At 42.7% G+C, this 21,378-nt stretch overlaps 2 protein-coding genes and 1 long non-coding RNA gene across 10 annotated transcripts in view; 1 reads left to right on the plus strand and 2 right to left on the minus strand.

Annotated features, from left to right (window-relative positions):
- Positions 1-13,667, minus strand: part of DYNC1LI2 (dynein cytoplasmic 1 light intermediate chain 2) — a 32,123-nt gene extending 18,456 nt beyond the window's left edge. For both annotated transcript variants that reach the window (XM_038008382.2, XM_007993586.3), the window contains exons 1-4: positions 13,535-13,667; positions 13,323-13,396; positions 11,277-11,393; positions 4,440-4,670 (exon numbers count right to left, since the gene is read on the minus strand). In XM_038008382.2, coding sequence (XP_037864310.1) covers positions 4,440-4,670; positions 11,277-11,393; positions 13,323-13,396; positions 13,535-13,641 — 529 coding nt within the window. In that variant the 5' untranslated portion in view covers positions 13,642-13,667. The remainder of the gene's footprint in view (positions 1-4,439; positions 4,671-11,276; positions 11,394-13,322; positions 13,397-13,534) is intronic.
- LOC119627687 (uncharacterized) lies at positions 13,302-18,506 on the plus strand. The gene is made up of 3 exons (XR_005243898.2): positions 13,302-13,410; positions 14,131-14,351; positions 15,027-18,506. It is a non-coding gene; the product is annotated as an uncharacterized lncRNA (long non-coding RNA).
- TERB1 (telomere repeat binding bouquet formation protein 1) overlaps positions 15,955-21,378 on the minus strand; it is a 50,575-nt gene continuing 45,151 nt past the window's right edge. For 4 of the 7 annotated variants that reach the window (XM_073015438.1, XM_073015435.1, XM_073015436.1 and 1 more), the window contains 3 exons: positions 21,137-21,286; positions 20,769-20,834; positions 16,846-17,177 (listed from right to left, as the gene is read on the minus strand). In XM_073015438.1, the coding sequence (XP_072871539.1) occupies positions 16,954-17,177; positions 20,769-20,834; positions 21,137-21,286 (440 nt within the window). In that variant the 3' untranslated portion in view covers positions 16,846-16,953. Of the gene's footprint in view, positions 17,178-20,768; positions 20,835-21,110; positions 21,287-21,378 lie in introns of those variants that run through there. The other 3 variants (XM_007993594.3, XM_073015437.1, XM_073015439.1) reach the window with 3 other exon arrangements.

Here is a 21,378-nt window from a genome sequence, read left to right on the forward strand (position 1 = left end):
CTACCTTGAGCCAGAGAAGAAAACAGGCAGCTCTACCCTTCTAAGTCCGGTTAGACTGAAGGAACAAAAGCCTTTTACTCTCACCAACATGCTAAGTAAATTAAAATAACAGGACTGAAGTGGACCTAGAGAAAGGTCCTACCTACTTCTCTTTACCCACAGAACAGGTTTCAAACATGTTCCCTGCTGTGAAATACCATCTCACCATCTGGAGAGAAATTGTTAACACTGCAGTATGTGTACACCCAAGAAAAAATGCACGTTTTACTATCCAACTTACATCGTCCTTCCTCTTTTTAATACTGCCTTTTCACTCATGTTATGTACATTTGCTCTGCCTTCTAAATTGCTTTCTAAAATGCTAAGTTGGCCAGGCGCAATGGCTCAATGCCTATAACCCCAGCAGTTTGGGAAGCTGAAGTGGGCCAGTTGGTTGAGCCCAAGAGTTCGAGACCAGCCTGGGCAACATGGCGAAACCATGAGTTTCTATTTACAAAGATTTGAGGTTACTATTATATGAGCTTCTGAAATTATCTGAGAGCTCTTTGTCTTTCATATCATAGTGAGCAAACTGAAAACTAACCGATTAAACCCTACAGTGCAGATGTGGTATCTCATCTCTACAGCATCTCTTTAATTAAGCTCATTCATATAACTTCACTGTCAGGCTGAGCACGGTGGCTTATGTCTGTAATCCCAGCACTTTGGCAGGCTGAGGTGGGTGGATCATGAGGTCAGGAGTTCAAGACCAGCCTGGCCAACATGGTGAAACTTTGTCTCTACTAAAAATACAAAAATTAGCCAGGCATGGTGGCAGGAACCTGTAATCCCAGCTACTTGGGAGGCTGAGGCAGGAGAATCACTTGAACCCAGGAGGAGGAGGCTGCAGTGAGCCAAAATCGTGCCATTGCACTCTAGGCTGGGTGACAGTGAGACTCTGTCTCAAAACACACACACACACAAACACTTCACTGTCAATATAAATAATCTAGTCAAGTGACCTTTACTCCATTTTGGACAAAAACAGAGAAGAACTCAACGTGGTTGTTGAAGGGTCTTTAAAGGAATCAAATATTCTCACATTTTTCTCTCTAAAAGCACTTTTAACAAATCTTCAAATCAATAAAATATACAATGGCTTAACTGGGCAAGATCTAATGCCCCAAGATCTCATGAGGCACTCAACTAGGGCTTTCTAGACAGTGAGCAGCACAGAGCCTAGAAAGGCTCACAGGTGAGCTAAGCTATGGTGTGAAGGTGGAGGCAGGCAGCTCAGACAGCTGGCTCTACAAACCTCCACCCCATTACCTGTGCACTATAAACTTTTCTGCTGTACTTTACCTGTGCCATGAGGAGCAAATAGTTCAGAAGCCCTAGGTTAGATTATTCACACTCTAGAGGACTGACTTAATTGTGGCTGCCCAACAACAGTAGGAAATTCATATTTTTAAATAACTTAGCATTTTATTTTATTTAATTTTTTTTTGAGACAGGGTCTTGGCTCTGTTGCCCAGGCTGCAGGGCAGTGGCACCATCATGGCTCACTGCAGCCTCGACCTGCTGGGCTCACTCAATTTGTCTGCCTCTGAGTAGCTGGGACTACAGGTGTGCACCACCATGACTGGCTAATTTTTTGTACAGACGAGGTTTCGCCATGTTGCCCAGGTTCGAACTCTTGGGCTCAACCAACTGGCCCACTTCAGCTTCCCAAACTGCTGGGGTTATAGGCATTGAGCCACTGCGCCTGGCCAACTTAGCATTTTAGAAAGCAATTTAGAAGGCAGAGCAAATGTACGTAACATGAGTGAAAAGGCAGTATTAAAAAGAGGAAGGACGATGTAAGTTGGATAGTAAAACGTGCATTTTTTCTTGGGTATATACATACTGCAGTGTTAACAATTTCTCTCCAGATGGTGAGATGGTATTTCACAGCAGGGGACATCAGCCCACCTGGGGCTTCCCTTTACAATCAGATGGGAGTGGGTACAAGAAGATCAAAGAGTATCTTCACTGCTGCTGCTGCTTCTCTCTCAACTTTTCTCTCCTACCTCATTTATTGGTTCCAGAGTCCTGAGAAGACCCCATAGTCCTACATAAGTACAAGAAAAGCCACAGATATAAAACAAGAAGACTGAAGTACAAAAAAGCACCACCTTCTGGTGGCTATTCCCTCTCACTCAGATGATCCCTGCAGCCAAACAGTAGCCACACATACAAACCCACAGGGAACCTAACCCTAAAAGAGAGTGGCCAGCCATGGAGCCGCTTTCCAAAATCAAAGACTGGAGACTGGTGTTGGACTGGAAACTAGGTTGAATAACAGCATTCCATACAATATCTAGAGTCCAATTAATCTGGAAAGGAAGAGTTCTCTGGGCAAGAGGATAGCCAAGTGCTTTATTAAAATGTAACCTAAACCCACTACTAACAAAGCCTCCTCCAACATACAACACAAAGACGCGGCTACCATTCCAAACATCTGAGAAGGGGTGGTGACAGCAGAGAGGCCAATGGAAAGCCAACCAGAGTCATGAGACATGGTTCCAGCAATTGCTAGCTGCCCTAGGGTGTCCTCTCTCCTCTTCCTCCTTATAACCAAACTGAACTGATATTTAGAACACATGGCAACCCAAAGTAAAGATTACACATCCCAGCCTCCTTAAAAGGCAGCAGCCCCTGCAGCCCTGCATTCCTCTTCCTCCATCCTGCCGACTGCAACACGGATGTGAAGTCTAGAGCTCTGTCAGGAGGAAGAGAACCACACCCTAGAAATGACAAAGCAGTAAGTACAAAGGAGCAAGGTCCTCCAGCTGTCTTCCCAGGGCTACTTTCCAGTCCTCAACTACCTACAAGTCTAGATTTCATTTACAGGAGGGAATAGCCCTCAGTCTTGTTTAAGCCATTATGTTAGCTCAGGTTTTATGTCACATGCAGTTGAATCTAATCCTAAATAACAGCCATCAATGACTAAACCACAAAATAAATTCAGTGTTTCAAGGAAATTTAAGCTCCCCAGGGGCAGGCATTTTATTTACTGTGTCTCCAGCACCTAGAACAGTACCCAGTACCTGGTACAGTATAGGGCAGACGCTTTCCCTATCTGGGAAAAAACAATATCCTTGGCTCAATCTCTCTCTTTTCTGTCTTAACAAATCTCTACAAGGTTATCACTCTAAGAAAACAGCTTCAGAGAACTGAAGTCGCCAGTGCATTAGCCCACTTATCTGGGTACAAAGCTGTCTGTGCAGTGGATGAAAGCAGGTCTTCAGACTCAGAACTATTCAGAGAAGTTGTCCTTAAGGGCTCTATTTCAGAGAAAAAGACGCATTATCTAGAAAGGTCAGTGGTTGAAGACACATTAGCTGAGCTGCGTAACAATCACAGTAGTACACATGCGGGTGACTAGGGAAATATACACATGCACAACAAGCCGAAGAATGAAATGTTAAACTCATTGTTTCAGCCAACGTGGGACAGAAGCAAGATGAAGGACAGGATAGAAAACACACTGCGAGAAATTTGATTTAAAAAGCACATCAAAATTTCTGAACCATTCCACCAGTAAGTGTGAAGATCCTGAGTGCCATACTCCAGAAGCCCTCATTAATTCACTAGAGGGGGTGATGTCATCCTGTGGAAATATGCCAGGCTGGGTCAAGCTTGCCCTGGCCAGGACGGCTGCTGCTGCTGCTGCCATGGCTCTAGCCCCTGCCCCTCCCATTTCCCTGGCAAGTGGACAGAAGATGATGTAACTGCACAGAAGCAAGGGAAAGGAAAAACAAGCTTCTGAACCACATTAAGGAAAAAAAAAAAAACCCCAAACTTCCTTTAATTTGAAAGTTATTTGTTGTCAAAAGGGCTTGGATGTCCTTAGTCCAAAATAACCTTTCATGTTAACTACCAAAAAAAAAAAAAAAAAAAAGACCCTTCTATTTCTACTTAAAATGATATTTTGCTGGATTCCAAAATGAACTAAGGAGCTGAAAGCTTTGTCTTTTTTAGGACTTCCTCTAAGCCTGCCAACATGAGGGTCCATAGGGCCTTAATGGAATTCCAGGGTAGTGAACTCAAGCTGCACAGACCACAGCAAACCCTCACATCCTCTGATGTTAACTCTGCAGACACAGAGTAACAGAAAAGCTCAGAGATCCACAGAACTTAACACATTTTGGGGAGTGAGGGAAGAACTCTTATTTGAAACAGAAACCAATGAAGATAATAAATATTTATTTGTTTTCTTCAACTTGTGACACTTGAGTTACAGACTGCTTTGAATACTTTTGACTACTAAGTTTACAAGAGGAACTCTTAAATAAATGGTGCAAACAAAACAAAACCACGAAGCAAGGGAAGCCTCTAGGATTGGGAAAAGGAAGGTGATTCAAAACATCTAAAGAGACTAGTGAATTTCCCAATTAAGAAAATTATATTTTACTCACACTTCCGTTCCAGCTCCCTCATTTTTTCTGGTGGAATTTTCATTTTATCAATGTGCTCACGTAAAACACTAGCCCATTTCTGCAGAGATTCCATCACAGTCCAAGGTCTAGACATGTCTGCAACAAAAATGACGAGGGTCTCTGGCAAGGATTCAGCAGAAACTGCAAATTTCAGCAGGCCTTTGTGGTACAAGTCTCCATCCAGAATCCACACATTGCAGCGCGTGTGATCTGAGAAAAGAAGTGAATGAAGCTAGTTACCATCTAATAACAACCATCAGCACAGCTGTAGAAACAGACACATCAAGAAGATCTTGAAGGTGACAGCTATGAATTCTAAATAGAATACAAAATTTAGTAATCCAAACCAAAAAGTGCCCAAATGCTTAGTAGACAGCAATCCTTGGTCCTGGTGCCTTTAAAACTACAGTAATATAGGGTCCAGGCATGGTGGTTCACACCTGTAATCCCAACACTTTGAGAGGCTGAGGCAGGTGAATCACTTGAGGTCAGCGGTTCGAGACCAGCCTGTCCAACATGGTGAAACCCCATCTCTACTAAAAGTACAAAACAAATTAGCCAGGCGTCGTGACACTCGCCTGTAATCCCAGCTACCTGGAAGGCTGAGGCAGGAGAATTGCGTGAACCCCAGGAAGTAGAGGTGGCAATGAGCTGAGATTGTGCCAATGCACTCCCGCCTGGGTGACAGAATGAGAGTCCGTCTCAAAAAAAAAAACAAAAGACCAAAAAAAAACTACAGTAATATAGGAAGTGTTCACACCTAAAAAGGTTTCCAAAATGTCTATGTAGTAAAGAGTAAGGGTATCGGACCGGGCATGGTGGCTCACGCCTGTAATCCCAGCACTTAGGGAAGCCAAGGCAGGCAGATCACGAGGTCAAGAGTTCAAGACCGGCCTGGCCAGCATGGTGAAACCCCATCTCTATTAAAAATACAAAAATTAGCTGGGCGTGGTGGTGGGTGCTGTAATCCCAGCTACTTGGGAGGCTAAGGTAGGAGAATCACTTGAACCCGGGAGGCAGAGGTTGCAGTGAGTCGAGATTGTGCCACACTGCACTCCAGCCTGGATGACAGAGTGAGACTCTGTCTCAAAAAAAAAAAAAAAGAGTGAGGGTATCTTAGCTTTCAATAAGAATTAAAAGATACTAATGTTCACTGGTCAACTGTGCCACAATCTAAATAATCCATCATCCTAAGATAACAGCAATCAGTGAAGCAGTGAGCTGTGCTGAAGAGCCTATGTTTAAACAAGGCTTTCTTGTGTTGGTCACACTAAACAATGCATTCACATAGTATAAAGGATGCCAAAGGAACAGAAACTTTGTATTTAAACATGAAGATAAAATCATCACTTACATAAATTGAGATATGAATTACCAGATGCCTAATTATATTAGGGAATTAGTAATTTTTTGTTATAATAACAATAGTTACATTTTTAAAAAATCCTTATCTTAGACATCTTTATGGCAGTGTACATAGATAAAATTTAATGCCTGAAATCTGCTTCAAAATCATCTAGTGGGGAGTAAACAAAGCAAAGAGTAAAAGTACAGTTGAAATAAAACTGATCAAGAATTGATACGTGTGTATGTATTTATTTATTTTGAGACAGGGTCTGAGACACCCAGGCTGGAGTGGTGGCAACTGCAGCCTCAATTTCCTGGGCTAGTGATCCGCCCACTTCAGCCTTCCGAGTAGCTGGGACCACAGGCACAAGCCACCACTCCCAGCTAATTTTTAAATTTTTTTGTAGAGATAGGGTTTCCCGATGTTGACCAAGCTGGTCTCAAACTTCTAGGCTCAAGCAATGCTCCCGCCTTGGCCTTCTAAAGTGCTGGGATTACAGGCCTGAGCCAGTGCGCCCAGTTAGAACTGGTAATTGTTGAAGCAAGGTGACAAGTACACTGTGGCTCATGATACTACTCTCTACTTTGTATGTATTTTTTGTTTTCTATTAAAATACATTCACACAAACGTGCAAGTGGCTAAGATTTAATGAAACATGGTTGCAAACAAATGCCAGGATGATCTAACTGCGGAAGACAACTATCTAAATTTATTCATTTATTTGAAACAGAGTCTCACTCTATCACCCAGGCTGGACTGCAGTGGCACGATCTTGGCTCACTGCAACCGCTGCCACTCCTCCCCCGCCACCCAGGTTCAAGCGATTCTCCTACCTCAGCCTCCCAAGAAGCTGGGACTACAGGCACGTGCCACTACACCTGGCTAATTTTTGTATTTTTAGTAGAGATGGGGTTTCACCACATTGGCCAGGCTGGTCTCGAACTCCTGACCTCAAGTCATCCGCCTGCCTCAGCCTCACAAAGTTCTGGGATTACAGGTGTGAATCACCATGCCCGGACAATTTTATAACATATTTTTAGAAATTTTCAGTTATCTTTGAGAACTATTTTTTTTTTTTTTTTGAGATGGAGTCTCCCTCTGTCACTCAGGCTGGACTGCAGTGGTGCAAGCTCAACTCATTGCAATCTCCTAGAGCTCCGAGGCTTCAATTCTCCTGCCTCAGCTTCTGAGTAGCTGGAATTACAGGAGTGCACCACTATGCCCAACTAATTTTTGTATTTTTAGTAGAGACGGGGTTTCACCATGTTGGCCGGGCTAGTCTTGAACTCCTGACCTGTGATCTGCCCACCTCAGCCTTGTTGGGATTATAGGCATGAGCTACCGTGCCCAGCAGAACTATTTTTTATAAAAGTACCTTGAGAACTATCATCAAAAACTATTAACTATTAATTATTAATTATTGATTATTAACTATTAACTATTAATACTTTTATTAACTATTAATACTTTATTAATATTTAACTATTAACTATTAATAATTATTACCTATTAATACTTATTATTAATACTTTTTTATTAACTACTAATACTTTTTCTTTTTGTGATCAAGTTTCGCTTTGTTGCCTAGACTGGAGTGTAGTGGTGTGCCCAAACTGGTGTAGCTCACTGCAGCCCACACTTCCCAGGTTCAGGCGATCCTCATGCTTCAGCCTCTTGAGTGGCTGGGATTACAGGTGTGTGCCACCATGACTGGCTGATTTTTGTATTTTTAGTAGAAATGGGGTTTCACCATGTTGTCTGGGCTGGTCCCGAACTCCTGGGCTCAAGGGATCCGCCTGCCTCAGCCTCACAAAGTGCTGGGATTACAGGCGTGAGTCACCGCGCCTGGCCTATTAGCTTCTTTTTCAACAAATTCCAACAAATACTTTAAAACCAGTCAGGCGCGGTGGCTCACGCCTGTAATCCCAGCACTTTGGGAGGCTGAGGAGGGTGGATCACTAGAGGTCAGGAGTTCGCGACCAGCCTGGGCAACATGGCAAAACCCCGTCTCTACAAAAAATACAAAAATTAGCCAGGCTTGGTGGTATGTACCTGTAGTCCCAGCTACTCGGGAGGCTGAGGAGGGAGGATTGCTTGAGTTCGGGAGGTGGAGGTTGCAGTGAGCCGAGATGGCACCACTACACTCCAGACTGGATGACAGAGCCAGACCCTGTCTCAAAAAAAAGAAAAAAAGAAAGAAAACAAAACAAACAAAAAAATCCAATCTTCCTCTTTTAGAAAAATATACTTAAAAAAACCCCTATCTTCTATTAATTACCTTTTTTGTATAAGCAATTAATAAACATGCTATAAAAAATTTATATTCATGACTTTGTGTCAACAGTATAAAGTATCTAAATCTAGCTATACTTTCAAACTCTATTTTAGCGGCTTTAGTTTGGGTTCTGTGAATGTCTTCAAAAATACTGCTCTATACCCAAAGTCTGTGGGTTTTAATGCCTACCCATCCGCAGGCATGGTTCCTTTTTTCAGCCTCTCTCCCCACTGCCCACTACCCATAACTCACCCATGTGCTTGGAGTTTAATGTGTAGCATTAAACAGATGCCCGCAAACCTGGAGGCAGGGGTCCTTTGTCATGTCACATTCTACCACAAACTAGGTACAAGCCAGAGACTATTTTCTCTACCTGGGTAACTGCCTGTGAAGTGTATATTTATAACTCAATCACACCACACAACAAAAAAGACGAGGGCTGGAAAATGTATAATTAACAACAGATAAGGGCAATTCTTCCATCAAACAGGAACTTGCAAGTGGGTGGCCTAAAAAAATCCAATAAATGCAGAGACCAAGAAGTTTTTAAGGTAACCTTAAAAAAAATCTGTATAGAAGTTAAAATATACTTAAAGGCAAATAAATGTGGTCAGCACGATGCTCTGGCATGAAATATGCTTATGGTATCTTGAAACAGAAGAGGCTATAGAGATTCATAGATTATCTACATCATGTTTTACACTTTCAAAAGAAACAAAAGGGTACTAGAGTTATCACCATGTCTCAAGCACTGTTACACCTGATATACCCTGTCTCATTTGTATAGGCACCATTAGCCCATTCTACAAACGAGGAAACTCAAGTACAGAGTGGTTAAGTCAGTTACCCAAAGCCACACAACTACTGGCTACAAGGCATGGCATTCTGAACCAGTTCTGTCTGGCTCCAAAGCCATAGCTCTTTCCACAGTAACCACGCTGTCCAAAAAAGACAGGAAGCAAAAGACTCAACACATGTGAGATCCTCTGGCCAGGCTCAGTCGCCCTCTACGTACAGACTCCAGTGGGCTTAGATGGGTACCCAAATGCCTCTGTCCTTACACAAGAGACTCTACCCATGCCCTCAACTTTTTTTTTTTTTTGAGACAGAGTCTCACTCTGTTGCCCAGGTTGGAGTGCAGTGGCACAATCTCGGCTCACTGCAACCTCTGCCTACCAGGTTCAAGCGATTCGCCTGCCTCAGCCTCCTGGGTAGCTGGGATTACAAGCATGCGCCACCATGCCTGGCTAATTTTTGTATTTTTAGTAGAAATGGGGTTTCACCATGTTGGCCAGGCTGGTCTTGAATGGACCTCAGGTGATCCGCCTGCCTCAGCCTCCCAAAGTGCTCGGATTACAGGCGTGAGCCACTGCACCCAGTCACCCATGCCCTCTACTAAACAGCTCTTGGAGACGGTAGAATCACAGTGCTGGAAAGGACCTTGGTTCAGCTTTGTCATTTTAGCAATAAGGAAATGGGGGACTAGGTGGTAGGATCAGCCCTTGTTATATAATTGCCCATACATTGTAATTTCTACTGTTTAAATGAGTAAAGGCAAACATAAAGAAAGTAATTTTTTTTTTTTTTTGAGATGGAGTCTCACTTTATCACCCAGGCTGGAGTGCAGTGGTGCAATCTCGGCTCACTGCAACCTCCACCTCCTGGGTTCAAGCAATTTTCATGCCTCAGCCTCCAGAGTAGCTGGGGCTACAGGCATGTACCACCACGCCTGGCTAATGTTTTGTATTTTTAGTGGAGATGGGGTTTCACCAACTTGACCAGGCTGGTCTTGAACTCCTGACCCCAAGTGATCCACCCGCCTCAGCCTCCCAAAGTGCTAGGATTATAGACGTAAGCCACCGTGCCCGCCCTAAAGAAAGTAATTTAGTGACTACATTTTATCTTTAGGTTATACAGATAACTTTCCTACCAAAAAAACAAACCAACCAACCTAGGTACCAATGATTATTTATTTTTGAGTCACAGAAAAGATCTACCATAGGCTGGGCACAGTGGTTCATGCCTGTAATCCCAGCACTTTGAGAGGCTGAGGCGAGCGGACTGCTTGATCTCAGGAGTTCAAGACCAGCCTGAACAACATAGTGAAATCACATCTATACAAAAATTAGCCAGGTGTGGTGGCACACACCTATAGTCCCAGCTACTTAGGAGGCTGAAGTGGAAGGATGACCTGAGGCTGGGAGGCAGAGGTTGCAATGAGCCAAGACTGAGCCACTGCACTCCAGCCTGGGTGACAGAGTAAAACCCTGTCTCAAAAAAAAAAAAAAAAAAAAAAAAAAGATCTAACGTAAAACCAAAAGATTATAAAGGAGGCATTACTGAGCAGTTGTAACCCAAAACCATTACTCCAACTCACAATTATAAGAAAAAAATTTTAAATTATATGTAATTCTTACAAGAGTGTTTATCATGTGCTTTTAATCATTCTAAGCAGAAACTATTACTACTCACGTTTTAAAGATGAGGAATTAAAGAACATTCCCACCTCTGAGAATCTATTCCTCTACCAGAAGAAACATGGAAAATGAGCATTTCTTTCATTCTTTCTTTTTTAAAAAACAGAGACGGTCTCGCTCTGTCACCCGGGCTTGAGTGGATTGATATGGACATAGCTCACTGCAGCCCCCAACTCCTGGCCTCAGGTGATCCTCCCACCTCAGCCTCCTAAGTAGCTGTGATTACGGCAGGAGTCATCAAATCCGGCAGAAATTACCATTTCTAAACTGTCACAAAGAGACTCAGGAAACTCTCCTATGAATATACATTAAATTGTTACACTCTAAACCACACCAACTTCAGACTCTCTACTAGAACCAGGCAGAGTAACAATGGTCCCCAGGACAGCTAAGCATTTCTCTCATTCAAAACTCCAAAGCTTTAAAAAATCTTTCTTACCACCTTTATGGGTAAGTGAAAATTTACCTTCAGTATCTCTTTTTAAGGGCAGGCTAGCCAGAGCAACAGCTAAGTGTCCCATTCCCCAGTTTTGCTAACATACTCTATAAAGGAAAGTGGGTTAAGAAGACATATACTTCATCTATTCTCTGTGATTAACTCTCTGAGAACCAAACAGAAAACTGAGAATGCCTGGCCATGTTGCAACAACTGCACCCAAGGAAGCAGTCAGAGTCCTGCATACACCCCCTTACCATGGGATCGATGCTTCACTCACCATCTCGGTCCTCATCATGGACGCTGAGGTAGAGATATTCTAGGCCTCTTCCTTTTTTGCCATGCTCAGCTCCTTGTAGTTTAGTCATGAGGGTTGTTTTACCAGAACCATCTTCACCTACAAAGGATGTTTGCAAGACAAAGGTGTACTGTTTATTCTGGGCAAGGATGGGGAGGCATGACACTCACATGACATGGAACAACTAAGAATTTCATGCAAAGTCTGCTGTTGAGGTCTCACCTGCTTTCATAAACAAAGGACTTTGCTGGAAGAGTGGTTGGGAGGGTAGGGAGGAGAGGGTGGTAAAGGCAGCAAATTCTAAAATCTAAAATGACATTCTACTGCGTTATCCTTACTTCACAAGGAAAATAATGAGGCAGGTCCACAGGCCCTACCTATAACTTATAAGACATGCATTTGGAGAAGTGAAAGTAAAAGGCAGGGTTAGTTTCTCACAAGATAAACTTTCACCACAAGAAAAACAAGAAATCTTTTATGATACAATTAACCTAAAAGTCCAGGTACTGTAAACTAAAAAAAGTCTGATCCTACTTCACAATGGTGAAGAACGGAAGTTATTCACTTTTGATTTTAGTACATCTCCTTCACAAGCATTCTGAAGACTAAGAAACTGACGAAAATAATTATAGACCTAGCAAAACTCTTTAGTACAATCTCAGTTAATTAATAAGCACTTCTTCATCTCCCTCCACCCAAACAACACCCCCTCCCCAGATCCTTAAACATCAAGGAGAACCATCGCCAAACATTACTAGGCACTTCTGGCATTTAATAATATGGAATTACAGAACATGAGAATTGAAAGGCAGTCAGTACACAGATCAAAGACCTCCTCTGGGTCTCCAATGCCTCTACCTTATTCAGGCCCTCTGCATACAGACCATGGTGAGTACCTATCAGTCTGACTTCAGTACCTGCTCATTTTGAGCTACTGTCCCTCTGCAGGCAGTGTTCTTTCTAAAACTCAGATCTGGTGATCTTGATCCCCCACTTCTTGAAGATCTCTAAGGGTCCAGTATTACCGACCACAGTCATTTCCTAAGGAAGGTCACACATTCTCGTCAGTAGCAGTAGGAAAACTACCAAGGCAGTGATTCCCATGAGAATTGGGGGATGGAGGTGAGATAACAGGCCTTTGAGAATCGGAGAACTTCAGGAAACAGCACTAACTCTTCAGCCTTCCCACGATCTGCCCCCAACTTACCTTAGCAGCCATCAACCACAAGGCGCTTCGAGCAGTTTCCAAACCCCACATCCTCTTGTCATCTGTGTCCCTGCATACTGACACTTTTCTGCAAAATACTCAACCCCCAAATCATCCTCCTTCAACAGCTCCAAGCTGTGTGATGCTTCCACAATAATCGGCATGGATCTGTCTTCCACCAAACTGAGATTCTTGTATAGTGTTTAAGAGACGTCTATGCTGAGCCAGTGCCCAGCCCACAGGTACGAAGCAACTTGCTGTGTGAAAGTACCCCAACTCCCTCACTTGAGGAGAGTGAGGCCAGAGGGATTAAGAGACCTGACTCAGGTAACCTAGCAGTGAGGGCTGGAGTAATGCAGGAAACGTCCCCAGTGCTGACTCTCTGTCCTCTACAAAGTCCCTAAAACCTCAGACTATGCACTACTGATGAGGCTCAAAGAAGGCTCCCGTGGCCATTTCCCCACAGCTCCAAGCCCAGGTCACGTAGTTCTCCCGCCTTTTCCACCAAACCTCATTTACTAGCTCCCCTCTCCACGATCACAATTTGGTAATCTTCGAGGCTATGGAGGCATAGAACGCCAAATGACTGAAACAATGTGCCGACAACCCCAGAGCACCACTAGGCTCTCCAAAGACGGCAGCATCCCACCCTCGGGCGCGGGAGGTTTGGCCACACTCCAGCTGCCCGGCCAGGGCCGACGGTCCCTTTCCCACCAGGCTGCGGGCAGGCGGCTGGCAAGGGGAAGGCGGGGACCTGTGGGAGGGGCGCCCGCCTCGCCCACCCCAGCGCCCTGGGGCAACGCCCCGCTGCCGGTGCTCACCGAAGACCAGGATGTTCTTGCCGGACGGCAGCTTCGACCTGGCACGGGTGGATACTTCGCTCAGAATGGAGGACCTGCGGCGACAATGGTGAGAGTGGTCAGCCCCGAGCCGGACTGGGATGGCCCGGCTCGCGACGGCCCCTCAGTGTGTCCGACGGTCCGGCCCAGAGGCCGCGGCCTCCCCGGCCCGGCCCGACCGCCCACGACCTCACCATAGGCTCTGGCCTTCCTCCTCCTCACTGGTCAGGTCGCCGGCGGCCGCCACCGCGGGCCCGTTGGGACCCAGCAGCAGCTTCTTCTCCACCCCCACCGGCGCCATCTTGCCAACTGCAGCCACAAAGAGGGCCCTCCCCCGGGCCCGCCGAGGACCCGCGAGGACCCCGGCCGGGCCGCCCCCCGCTCGCCGTCCCCCGCGCTGCGCCGCCCGCCGACCTTGCCGCGGCGACTGCGCCACCCAGTGTGCCCTCTAGGTCTGCGATGGCCACGGGCTCCCACAGGTTGCGAGGCCGCCGAGGTGGCGGGCGACGGTCAGGCAGCCGCCGGGGCAGCCATGCGCGGGGAGGCGGTGGCAGAGGCGGGCACCGTCTGGACCGAGGGCGCTCTGGCGGCCTCTGCCGGTTGAGGGGCGCAGCGCAGCGCCCCGCCAAGCTCGCGGATTCCGCTGTGCCCTCGGGGGTCGGGCAGCCGCATGACCGTAAAGCCTAGGCTTTGGGAATGAGACTGATGCACACAAAAGCGCAATTTATCTGGAGCTCACTATGTGCCAGTCACACATTATCTCACTGAATCTTATCTAACCCTTTCACAGATGAGGAACCTGAAGCTCAGAAAATTTAAGAAACCCACCTAAGAACCCAAGACTAGAAAATAACATTCGATACTTCTAATTTATTCCCCAACCCTGGACAATTATATTATCAACTTGGCCTAACCCTACTCAAGCCCTGCATTGAAAGACCAGCCTTAAGCAAGACGCCAGAATCCTCATAAATATCCTGCTTTTCCCCTTCCTCCTCGGAAGACTAGACTGTGAGTTAGTGCTCTTGACCGCAGTGCATAATACACTTGGCTTTGCTTTATTAACATGCTTTTTAAAATGTTTTCAGGGAGCCAGCATTTCACACTAGAAGAGGAGCCCTTAATTTCCTTGGGGGTCAGGTGGCAGGTGCAGAGTGGGAAGGAAAACAAAAGGAAAGGGGGTGGAAAAGGGAAAGAGCGGAGAGTAACCGAAGGGAAAACATACATTCCATTATCAAGCTTAATTTTAGGTGTGGCCTCTACTTGAGGGCTCTTGTCATTCTCTATGGAAACAGGCTAAGAAGACATTTCTAAATATCACAAGGAAGTGGAATATGGCAGAAAAGCACCACCTGAGTGGGTTTCATATGAGTAGGATTGTGATCCTGACGCCAAAAATCTGGCAGCATGAATTACGGGATAAAACAAATGGGCATATCATCTGCCAAACTGGATGTAAGGTTTAAACAAGACAATGAGAGTGAAAACCCTCCCTTGGAAATCTGGGAAAATCAGGCAAAGTGCCAGAAGTCCTAAAAGGGCAAGGAGTGCTGAATTTTCACAGGACAGAAGATGGAGTTGAAAATTACAGTCCAGTGAGCTTAATCAGCACTAAGTGAAATTTTGTGATTAGACACTAAAGGAAAAGAGAGTACCAGATTTACACAGTATCTTTCTTTTTTGCAGGAATACCAGGTAGGCGGATGCTGCAGATATAGCAAATGCAGATTTCAACAGGGCATTTGACAATTCACATCTTAGATGCGAAAGTGAAATCAATGCTGGATGATAGCATTGAGGCTTATTAAAGACTAACCCAGAGGTGGCTGATGAAGAGGAGGGACCAGCAGAAGAGGCTGCTAGGGGCCTGCCCAAACCTCCTGCCCCGGCCAGCCAATTCAGGGTGCCATCAGTGACTTGGATAAGAATACAGCGGCAGTAATGGAAGTTGTGGATGACCTGAAGCAGGAAGGGTTGCCTTATCTACTGCTTGACAAACTGAGCAGAGACTAAATCTAACAAGATGAAATTTAGTAGGAACATTAAAGTCCTGTGGAAGGGTTTAACAAAAAAGCATAGGAAGGCCAGGTGCGGTGGCTCACACCTGTAATCCTGGCACTTTGGGAGGCCGAGGCTGGCGAATCACTTGAGGTCAGGAGTTCCAGACCAGCCTGGCCAACATGGCAAAACCCCATCTCTACTAAAAATACAAAAAAAAAAAAAAATTAGCCAGGAATGGTGCCATGCGCCTTTAAACCCAGCTACTTGGGAGGCTGAAGCACGATAATTGCTTGAACCCAGGAGACAGAGGCTGCAGTGAGCTGAGATTGCACCACTGCACTCTAGCCTGGGCAAGAGAGTAAGACTCTGTCAAATAAAGTAAAATCAAATTTAAAAATGCATAGGAATAGGATAGGAAATTATTTAAAATAAAAATTATAATCTAAACGTCATTCAGTAACTATAATCTAAGAGTTGGTCATGTAAAATGACAAGAAGCATCTTAGGGTAGAACCCATAAAACCTCACTGATGCTAATAAAGAAGCTAGCCCCCCATGCAAGTCAGGCTGGATTTCTTAGGGTGACATTTCTGGACACATTTTGCAAAGACAGTTATCCAGTGTCAGTGACTAAACTCCTAAGGGGACAAGAAATTGTTCTGCTGCAACATGAAGTAACTAGGGCTCATCAATATGAAGGATAAAGACATAGAGGGAGAAGAGGGGAAAGTGTAGACACTTCTGAAAAGCTAAAGCAAATAAACATACACTACAAAGAAGTGAACCTGACTATACAATGTGGAAGTATTCAAAGCACTGCATAATTAGTAGAAGAAGAAATTTTTTTTCCCTCTAGGATACTACAGTAAACAATAGAAGTGGTAACTTTTTTAAGAGACAGGGTCTAGTTCTCTAGTCCAGGCTAGAGTACGGTGGAACACTCATAGCTAACTACAACCTCGAACTCCTGGGCTCAAGCGATCCTCTCACCTCAGCCTCTCAAGTAGCTCAGACCACAGGGGCATGCCACCACATCCAGCTAATTTTTAAATTTTTTTTAAAGATGGGGGTCTCACTATGTTGCCCAGGCTGGTCTTAAACTCCTTGCCTCAAGTGATCCTCCCACACTGGCCTCCCAAAGTGGGAGATTACAAATATGAGCCACCACCACAGCCAAGGAAACGTTTTAATTAACAAAATGTCAAATATTGATTTAGTGTGTGGGAACCTTAGTTAAACAGCTTGGGGAACTATTCTTTCTGAATTCTAGGGAGGGACTTTTGTACCGTATAAAATCCAAATGTCTCACATAGTATTTATTGCAATATAATGTCAAATAACGTTTAAAGGCTGATCATTCTTTTCTCTATGTCATTTAAGCTTAAGGAAAAATAAAAGCATATTCCTAAACAAATGTTTGATCTTACGAAGGAATTTTATCTTACTAATCTGTACACTGGAGATACATTTGCTTTATAAATCATTGTAATAACTTGATGAGTTTCAGCATCACAAAAACTGTTTAATGAAAACTGTGTCCTCATTTCCACATTCCTTCTCATGAGAGTTTAGAAAAATACTTTAAATGTTGTATCTTTCAAGGCACTGTATTTTAAAAATCCAAACTAAACTGACAGTCTTCTTCCAAAGAAGAAGCTGCATACATGGGGCTTTTGGTCAGCTTGCGGTATTTGTGAGCAAGGTCCACAGCCTTCCGTCCTTGCTGAAAGGGGAAAGACCACAAAATTGAATTCCAGTGATTTCCCATTTTCTTAACTCCATTGAAAAGGTAATTTACTTCTTCTTCAGTAAAGTTTTTGCGAACTCTTCTTTTTTCTGTAATTAGGATTGTAGAATATATTAGTATTTGCTGAACAAAGGTCCTGAGATGCAAATAAGTGCTTATTTGGATATGCTTACCTTATACCTAAGGATATAGAGAAATGCCAGGGCTTCTCATCATGTGGTAACCCACTTCAATTTTAAAAACCTGAGTGCCTAATATTAAGCTAGTTGCTATCACTGTGACTTCTTCAGTAATTATAACTTAATTGATAGTAGTAATACAGTATCTTTCAATCAAGAAACAACAGTTTATAAACATTTGATTGTTAATTCAACATTCCTGTGAGGACAGTTAACCAACATCTTCCCGACCAGGCACGGTGGCTCACGCCTGTAATCCTAGCACTTTGGGAGGCTTAGGCAGGTGGATTACTTGAGGTCAGAAGTTTGAGACCAGCCTGGTCAACATGGCAAAACCCTGTCTCTACCAAAAATACAAAAAGTAGCCAGGCATGGTGGCGCATGACTGTAGTCCCAGCTTCTCAGGAGGCTGAGGCACAAGAATTGCTTAAACCTGGGAGGCAGAGGTTGCAGTGAGCTGAGATCGTGCCACTGCATTCCAGCCTGGGTGACAGAGCAAGACTCTCTCAAAATTTAAAAAAATAAAATAAATAAAAAACAGCTTGCATATCTTACAGTCTTCCCAAAGGGCTCCATAACTTGATAGAATAAAAAAGAATATCAACACTTGTTACTTTAAATATTAAGTTTGATAATATTTTTAAGAATAAGGGTCTTTTGAAATTTGCTTTTAAAAACACGTGGTCAGCTAGATCAAAACTCAAAATATAGGCTGCACAATGGGGAAGGAAGTTTTTAACTATCTGGTTTTTAAGGGATACTTTCTATAAAGAAAGAATATACAGTTGATATCTGTAAACAAATATTTTCTGGTGATGATTACTAGGAAATAGTTTTCTTTAAGCTTTTTCATTCATTATTATCCCATGTTATCATTGTGGGTAGATGGTGGTGAGGAATTTTTTGTATTTCCACTTGAGGCTGTTATTTACTTTCGTAGTACTGGGTGCAGCTGTCCTGAGTCACCCTTAGAAAATCTTGTCCTTGCAGGCCAAGACAGCCATTTGTTTACCTATTCTAAGAGCCATAGTAGACCTTTTAAAACAGATGAGAAAAATCTTCCCAGCAGAAGGTTATCAGTGTAAACAATGTCTGATTATTGCTTAATAGTATTATTTAGAATGTAAGCTCCATGAGGGCAGCAATTTTAATCTATTTTATTCACCATTGTATCCCCAGTGCTTACAATACTATCTGACACACAGTAGTAGTCAATAAATACTTGTTGAGAGAACAAAATTATTGGTAAAACTATCTCAAAACTTATCAATGAAATTACTCCTTCATTTTGGGTGTACTGGAAAACTGTGGCTATCCAAGAAATAGGTTTCAACTTCCCTTGTTAAATTATTTGAACTCATAATAATCAGGACTAGACTGGTTACTATAACTTTCAGGATATTGAGCCCTGGAGTTGATCATGTAAAGCCCCACTTTTCTATTGTGGCTGCCATCTCCCTGACTTTTATACTTACCGTCTGTGCCCAAATCCTCAAAGATTCCTACAGCAGAGTACTGAGCAGCCTGGAAGAAGGAAGCAGCTCTCTACACCCCAAGCTCCCCACTCTGTGACTTATTTAGTCTTAATATTAGGTATTAGGGAAGAGTAAGGGAAAATGGGCAAGAGGACTTAATTCTAAGGACTCTTTATTTTTCAAGCCCTCTCAAAACACCAATCCATCCTAAAATAGAGGCTTGGGGAAATCTGTAAATGCTTAGTACAGTGGTCCCTTCTCAGAGGAATGGGCTCAAATTTGAGTATAAAGTATAATTAAAAGAATAGTGGTGAGTGTCCTAAAAAAAGGTAAGTTTTATTAAGAGGGGAAAAAAATGGTAACACACCAAATATTCCTGGCCTATTTGTGAAAGAGATGTAAGAATCACTACTTTCTCAAGATTCCTTTCTAAATACTTAAAAGTAGGCCAGATTATTTGGTTTTAGCTAAAGCAAGTTTTACCTACAAAAAAAAAAAGTATGTTTTTTTCTGAGCTCAATGTCACTTAATAGTATATAGGACCCCTGTATATAATCATTGTATAACCATTATTATGCACATTTCATGAAGTTCTGCAAATTATTTTACTATGCAAATAGATTATAGCATATTTTTTGTTGGTACATACTTGCTTTGAAGACATGTTGTTGAAAAGCACCTATTATTAATTTGATGCCAAACCTTGTCAAGAACAAGGTCTCCAAGTGCATGATGTTTCCATGAAAAAATACCCATTTTCTAATAATTACTACAGAAAATATTACTTCAGAAAGTGGGCTCATCTTTCTGTACTATACTTAATTATAATTTGCATGCAGAACTTTTAATCTAGAAAAAGATTCAGATATAAAAAGCAAATTTGAAATTTCCTTGAAAGTTGTGGCAGTGAAAATAGCCAAATAAATATACATGGCAAAATGCTTCCTGAATGTATCACGTTCAAATGTCTAAATAACAGAGTGGCTCTATAGGTGTTACTAATTAATATATCCAACCTATTTTAGTCTGCAGATATTAACTCCATATGAATAAAAGAAAATGATAATGTTATTTAAGCTTCTGATAACTCGGAAATGGTGATCAATGCGAAATGTTAACCATATAGTTAAATTAAAATTCCCATAAATAAACTAATTGTTTAAGAGACATTTTTATTTTTTAAGCAGAGTTTTAAGGTTTATACTATTTGTCTCTTCAATTTTTATTGTTTCAAGCACTATAGTTATGGAAAAAAACCTCCTGCAAAGTCTCTCTGAAGCGCTTGTGCATAATAATTTTGTTCTTAAAATAACGTGAGGAGAGAACAAGGGCTTCTGGAGAATGGCTTTTTGAATCTAAGTTCTGCTACTTACCAACTATTAATCATTATGCCTTACAATAGGAGCAAATTAGTATCTAACAATATTACTATAGGAACTAAAGGAAATAATATCTATACACCATCTAACATCTAGCAGGTGCTTAATAAATGTTAGTATCCTCCTGCTCCTTCCCCTGCTAGCAGGCAATGAGTGAGCAAGCAACATGAAGGGAAAAGGAAAGTCTCTTTTATTAGGTCTGACCCTCATCAGAGGCAAGGTTTATCATTTAAGATCCGTTAATAATGAGACTGAGAACAACTACTCAGCTGTTCTCTTCTTTCTCAGAAATATATGAAATTTAAGTTCATTTAAAAATAAAATATATTCAGCCAGGTGCAATGGCTCATGCCTGTAATCCCAGCACGTTGGGAGGCCAAGGCGGGCAGATCACTTGAGGTCAGGAGTCTGAGACCAGCCTGGCCAACATGGTGAAACCCCATGTCTACTAAAAATACACAAACTAGCAGAGCATGGTGGCACGTGTCTGTAATCCCAGCTACTCAGGAGGCTGAGGCAGGAGAGTCACTTGAACCTGGGAGGCGGAGGCTGCAGTGAGCAGAGATTGCTCCGCTGCACTTCGGCCTGGGTGACAGAGCCAGACCCTGTCTTGAGAAAAAAAAAAAAATTAAATTAAATATATTCACTTATTCTTCCAGGGGTAGTAGATTCATTACTGAGTTGTTGTCTTCTACGTGGGGTCAGCAGAATTTCTGAAAAATATGGAAAACATTTAGGACACTTAGCATATCAATCTGAGTAATAGCATATCAATTCCATTAGTATATTTCCTTTAGTCCCCCGTCTAGTGGGAATACTTAGATAGATTCGGAAGAATTTTTAAACTAACAGTCTAAGACTACTCCCTGGGTACATCTTGAATTACTGGTTGCTTAGAGACAGATTTTCTTTTTAAGATTATTTTACCCTCTAGTTTTTGATATATTTAATGCTTTAGATAATAGTTCAGAAGGTATAGCCATAATTACAGTTTTAAAGCTGCTGAATTAATTACTTTTGTTACAGATAAGTAATTTCCTTAGTTCACTTTTATATCTGTCTTCAGCTTCCACAATGACTTTGTGACGATCACATTGGTATGGGCAAGAGTGCAAGAGCTTGCTAAAGGTTCGGCTATTCAGGGATTTTTCTACTGCTATGCAACCTAAAAGAAAACAAATTAAAGTTATGTGTAGATGTCATAAAATATCTAGTAACAAATCTATGAAAGCAAATATCTATATGATGGTAACTGAA

This window comes from Chlorocebus sabaeus, chromosome 5 (genome assembly GCF_047675955.1).
Source record: "Chlorocebus sabaeus isolate Y175 chromosome 5, mChlSab1.0.hap1, whole genome shotgun sequence".
Lineage (NCBI taxonomy): Eukaryota > Metazoa > Chordata > Mammalia > Primates > Cercopithecidae > Chlorocebus > Chlorocebus sabaeus.